Source organism: Microtus ochrogaster, unplaced genomic scaffold (genome assembly GCF_000317375.1).
Source record: "Microtus ochrogaster isolate Prairie Vole_2 unplaced genomic scaffold, MicOch1.0 UNK132, whole genome shotgun sequence".
NCBI classification, from domain to species: Eukaryota; Metazoa; Chordata; class Mammalia; order Rodentia; family Cricetidae; genus Microtus; species Microtus ochrogaster.
Window position 1 is genome coordinate 485,336 of NW_004949230.1, and position 5,823 is coordinate 491,158.

Genomic DNA, 5,823 nt, shown 5'->3' on the forward strand with positions numbered 1-5,823 from the left:
GACCCTGTGTGTGTGTGTGTGTGTGTGTGTGTGTAGTTCAAGGTTATCTGCTACCTAGTTTGGGGTAAGCTTAGGCTTAAGTATGAGACCCTGCCAAAGACAGCCTGGTTCACATGACGCTGGGACCCTCTTGGACTTGTTGTTTGCATCAAAGAGCCAGGGCAGCTCAGACGAACTGGCCTCGGTGACTAGCCAGTCCTGCAAAGGGCACACAGATCCACTGGCCTCGGTGACTAGCCAGTCCTGCAAAGGACACAGATCCACTGGCAGTCGTGGCGGATACAGTCCAGGCAGCCAGGTGTGGGACCAGGAAGTCACTAGACCCTTAACCCTGAGGCGTCCCAACAGTGGGGGCTGGGTAAGAAGTGACACAGAGAGCCTCACCTCCTCTAGCTGCCCCTCGGTGTCCTCCATGTCCAGGGCTAGAGGCTGACTCTGGCGCAGGCACACAAGCTGGTACAGGTTGAGCACAGCCATTCGAGTGCGTCCCAGGAGCAGCGTCTTGGCCGCTGCAGTGTTCTGGATTTGAGTCCACTTGGATTCCTACAGAACGCACATGCAGAGATCGCTATAAAGTCAGGGCCTGGTCCTGGGGTCTGGGAGGCTGCACCACCCGACAGGTGCACCCATGTGTTCTGTGGGGCGGGAACAAGCACTATCTGGTACCCTTGGCAATGCGGTGCCCCAGCCCTTGTGGTTAGCTCAGTGGATGTGTCCACTCCAGCCCCGGGGACGCTCACCCACTGCAGTGTGTGCTCACGCGCTGCCTCCAACTGCTCTCGCAGCTGTGCACGCTGCTGGCCCAGGCGCAGCAGCTCATCCTGCTTCATTTCCCGAAGACGATACAGCTGAGCATGGGTCTCGTCCAGCTCCACCTGTCGCTTGCGCTCTGCCAGCTTCAATGCTGCCTGCGTGTCTACCAGGCCATCAAAGCGTGCCACCAATTCAGGAATCTCCTGAAACTGGAGAGGGAACTTGCATGGCCTGCAATGCCCCTGTTCTCCCCACCTGACCTAGCCAACACCCCTCAGAAGCGTCCTCCGTCCAGATGTGTCATGGGACACCTCAGGCCCTGAAGCAAGGATAGAGGGGTTTGAGTGAGCCCTGTTCATGACCTTCTCGCCTCCATTATCAAACCTAGCTGAGCTGGCTAGGCGCCACAACTTTTCCTTGACACCACTTGTTCATTCAAGGAACTTTACCAAGGCTGTTACCTGGAATGCCAGCACTTGAGAGATTGAGGATGGAGCCAGCTCAACTACATACTAAGTACCTGGTTAGCTTGGGCTACAGAATGGGACCCCATCTCAAACAAATAAGGCAAAACAATACAAAAACAAACCCAAAATAGAGCTGGGCATCGTGGCAGCACAAGGCTGAGGTGAGAGGAGTAAGGTGAAGGTTTTGGAGCAGTAGTGGTGCAGGTGGTGGCACACACCTTTAATCCCCAACACTGGGGAGGCAGAAACAGGTGGATCTCTGAGTTCAAGGCTAGCCTGGTCTATAGAGTGAGTTTCAGGACAGGCAGGGCTACACAGAGAGACCCTGTCAAGGGTTCGGGGAGTTGAAGGGTGGCCTTAGCTATGTAGGGAACTCAAGACTAGCCTGGGCTATATTCTCACTTCTCAAATCAACCAAACACACACGCGCGCGCACACACACACACACACACCACACACACACACACACACACACTATCTCTCCCCCAAACCTAACCTTCCACAAATAATAAAATTTATATTATTATCTGTCCTTTGTCTTTCTGTTCTGTATCTCTGTCTCTGTCTGTCTGTCTGTCTCCTCACACACACACACATTTGACTGCGTAAGGACAGATGAACCTTTTGCAACTTTTTTTTTTTTTTGACCTGTAGTATGAGGTTTTTACCAATAACAGGACCCACTTGACCGGATTTAGAGGATGACTGGAAAACAAAGCGCATCCCTGGTATACCGTGAGGTGGTGTTTCTTGTACACAGTCAGCACTGACTAGAGCTTCAGAACAAAGCGGTCCCCACGCCCCCAGCGCCGCTCACCTCCGGCAGCTGCTCCAGCACGCGCTCCAGCAGGCGCGCGCAGGGCTCCAGGCGCCGCAGCCTGCGCTGCAGCCGGGCGCGCTCCCGCCGCAGCTCCTGCAACTGTGCGCGCAGCCGCAGCGTCTCTGCCTCCCGGTGTCGCACTCCATGCCCCTCCTCAGCTGCTCTCCGCTGTGCGCGGCCTCGCCGGGCCTCGGCTTCCTGAGAGGAGGATGGAAATCAGGGAACCTCAGGACTCGCGGCCTCCACCAGCAGCGACATTCTCTCTCTTAGGGTAGACTCGCGGAGGTTATGTTACTGCTCCTCCTCCACCCTCTGGCAATCTGATTACCCCACTTCAGGAGGCTTTTCTAGGTGGGGGCCACTCTAGAGTGGCAAGCAGGAGCCCCTGCGATCCACCTCCTGCCCTCAGCATTCACTGACCTGCAGGAATTTGTCAAAGCGGATAAAGGACTCCTTCAGCGCCTGCTCTTTCTGTTCCAGCTGTGCCCAGCGCTGGCTCAGGGTGGCCATCCTGCTGTGGAACTCCTTGGAGTGGGGTGCAGTTAGAGGTGTCAGGTCGCCTGATGTTCCCAGCTCCCTGGATCACATCCTATACCCCCTGTGTGCTTTGTATGCTAACTCCCAACCTTTTCACACTCTTCTCTTTCCAGACGCTCCATGTTTCAGCTACCTGACCCTCTGAGCTTTTTTTTTAATTTTTAAAATTTTTATTTTTAAATTTTTTATTATTAAAAATTTCCACCTCCTCCCGTTTCCCTCCCCCTACCCCCCCCTCCAGTCCAAAGAGCAGTCAGGGTTCCCTGCCCTGTGGGAAGTCCAAGGTCCTCCCCCCTCCATCCAGGTCTAGGAAGGTGAGCATCCAAACTTTTTTTTGTTTTTGTTTTTGTTTTGGTTTTTTTTTTTTGGTTTTTCGAGACAGGGTTTCTCTGTGGCTTTGGAGCCTGTCCTGGAACTAGCTCTGTAGACCAGGCTGGTCTCGAACTCACAGAGATCCGCCTGCCTCTGCCTCCCGAGTGCTGGGATTAAAGGCGTGCGCCACCATCGCCCGGCCCCAACTTTTTTTTTTAATATTATGTTTTAAATTGTGTATATTTATGGGAGAGGTGCGTGCATGTGAGTGCAGTGCCTTCAGAGGCCAGAAGAAGGCCCTGGATCCCCTAGCGTTGCAGGCTATTGTGTGGCCCCTGATGTGGGTGCAAGGACCTGAACTCGGATCCTCTCTAAGAGCAGTCTGGGTAACAACGGCTCATCCATCTCTCCACTTCCGTGACCTTCTGAGCTTTGTCCTTGAATTCTGGTTTTTGTTTTGAATGTCCCCCTTTCTTGCTCTTTCTCTTTTCTTCCTTTGCTGCATTATCTGGTTTGCCCACCCACAGTCCCTAAGCCCTCCCTCCCTCCCGTCCTCCAGGAAGTCCTGCTTGTCCACTCTCACTGGGGAGTAGAGGTTCCCCCCAGAATCCGACAGCCTTTGCCCAGTGCCTTCCCGCTCGGCAACCCCTACCTGGACACCTGTTTTCCTCTCTAGACTGTGAAACTCCAGAGGGCAAGGGCCAGTGCTGAGCACAGCACGCAGTAGGTGCCCATGCTCACACGTGCGTTTGTACCAAGTGTTCTCACTAGATCTTCCTGTGATAGATAGGAACATCAGGGCTCAGAGCAGACTCACCCCAGACTGTGTAAACTCCATTGGGCACCACCAGTGTGTACCTGAGGACACCCCAAATTTCAGCAACTGAGGCTCACCTCCTTCTGGACCTGCAGACCCTGGTCCGCAGCTGCTAGCTCTTGCTTCTTCTCCAGGAGACGCAGCAGAGGTGGAAAGTGAACCACATTCTGCTCTACTGGCTTCCTGGAGGGACCCAAAGAGAAGGAGGTTACAAGAAGAAGATTTGGAGCCCCAGACTCCTGGGGGTGCCTGGAATGGCCCCACTCACCACCTTCTGAGTTTGTTTGTTTTTTTTTTGTAGGTGGGGTTAGCCTTGAACTAACTTTGTAGCTGAGGATGGCCTTGAACTCTTGATCCACAAGTCTCTACCTCTTGAATGTTAGGATGGCAGACATGAGGCTGGCATGCTTACTGGCTTTCTGGTATTTAAATTGTTCACAGGTTTGCTGACCACTTGTTCTAACCAGGCAGTGTACCTAGTCAGAGTAATTGCAGTCATCAAGAAGACAGACAGAAACCTGTGTTGCTGGAAACTACACACCCCGGGACCACAGACAGCTAACACAGATAATAACAGCAAACACTGCTCCACCACACGGTGGGCCCTGGCGTGTAAAGTTCCGTGGGCCAGAGGCAGTTTTCAATACGGAGTCAGGAAGTCTCTCTGAGCAAAAGGTATCGGGACAGGGCCACAGGGAGCGAGTTGTACTGACAGCTGCAGGGCACAGAGTCCAGGCCAAGGGAACAGCCAAGAAAGACCCAGGATCCCAGCAAAGGAACCATAAAGTCGAGAGGGGAGAGGGGAGATGGCGGGTGGAAATTAAAATCAGAGCTGTCCAAAGTCAGACAGTGGCGGGCCATGGGGGAAGAAGATCTTGGCAACGACTCTTGGTGAGATGGTAGCCATGGGCAGCTTTTGAGTGGAGTAGAAAATCCTGTGGCTGCTGTGAGGAGCTGGGGACCATGTGTGCTCAGTGGTGGGGCTTAGGGACCCCAGAAAGAATGTCATTCTGATCAGGGCGGGCAGGATTGACAGGTGAGGATGGATCCATTCTGGGTACAGCTTGACGACAGAGCTGATGGAGCAGGGCAGGGTGAGAGAGGAATAAAGATGAACTCTGACCTCTGTAGCTGTAAAGGTGTCACTTGGAAGGATGACTATAGGCTGAGCAGATGGAGTGTAGAGACTGGTCCTTGCTCTGACCGCACAGAGAGGGGGCATTCCTCTGTGGGGAGTGGTCTAAGAGAGGCTGAGTGTGGGTGCCTGGCTCTCCCGGAAGGATGGGAAGGAGTCAGACACAGTCTGACTTCTCACTCAACTGGCTTGCCCAGCTCTGCCAGAATCAGAAGTGTCCACTCCTCCTAGTTTTACAGATACCTACTTTTAGGGCCAGGGTGTCCCACTGTGCCCAAACAAAGTGTTACAGGGCTGATATCCTTAAAATGCCACTTCTCCACTCCACAGCAGCTCGCTGGAAAACTCCTTTCCACCCTGGTTCAAGGATTTCATCTCTGTAAGATACTGGCCAAGGCTGGGGCAGGAGCAGGCTAGCTATCCCAGGAGCCCAGTGACCAGCTGGGCTCTAACAAGACCTTGGGGGAGACATGTAGGGAGGGGAGGCGTGTAGGGTCTGAGCTAGAGATTCTCTTAGGGCCTTTGCAGCCCACCACAAGACTGCCCAAAGGCTGCAGGAACAGGAGAAGGGGTGACCAATCTGTCTACTCACCCCCTCTCACCCCACCCACCCGCTCCTGACAGCACTCACGCAGGCGCTTTCTCTTGGAAGACCAGTCGGAAATACTCCTCCCATGCCACTGCCATTCACCTTCAGGTATCTTCAGCCGCCTTAGCAAAGTTGCGGGGCATAGACAGAGAGTGCTGCCCCTGCCTGGAACTCCCAGAAGCTCAAGGCTGAGCCAGCCCTGGTTGCCTGGGCAGCCAACAGCGCAACATTCTGTTGCCAGGTTGCAGCCTAAGACCCACCCCTGATAGGAACAGACAGCAACCAGGAAGGGAGGGGATGGCTGTCCCCTATCTAAATTTGGATGCAGCGCAGGACATGGGTCTTGGGTCAACATTTCCTTTTCTGGGAGGTCTATATGTAGCCAAGCTTTTC

The 5,823-nt window shown here is 53.9% G+C and overlaps 1 protein-coding gene across 5 annotated transcripts in view; it reads right to left on the minus strand.

Annotated features, from left to right (window-relative positions):
* Cfap73 (cilia and flagella associated protein 73) overlaps positions 1 to 5,600 on the minus strand; it is a 7,418-nt gene extending 1,818 nt beyond the window's left edge. For 2 of the 5 annotated variants that reach the window (XM_026778391.1, XM_005371872.3), the window contains exons 1-6: positions 5,473 to 5,600; positions 3,784 to 3,889; positions 2,461 to 2,565; positions 2,038 to 2,238; positions 741 to 962; positions 385 to 543 (exon numbers count right to left, since the gene is read on the minus strand). In XM_026778391.1, the coding sequence (XP_026634192.1) occupies positions 385 to 543; positions 741 to 962; positions 2,038 to 2,238; positions 2,461 to 2,565; positions 3,784 to 3,889; positions 5,473 to 5,528 (849 nt within the window). In that variant the 5' untranslated portion in view covers positions 5,529 to 5,600. Of the gene's footprint in view, positions 1 to 15; positions 963 to 2,037; positions 2,239 to 2,460; positions 2,566 to 3,783; positions 3,890 to 5,472 lie in introns of those variants that run through there. The other 3 variants (XM_026778390.1, XM_026778389.1, XM_026778388.1) reach the window with 2 other exon arrangements.
* Between the last annotated feature and the right edge of the window lie 223 nt (positions 5,601 to 5,823).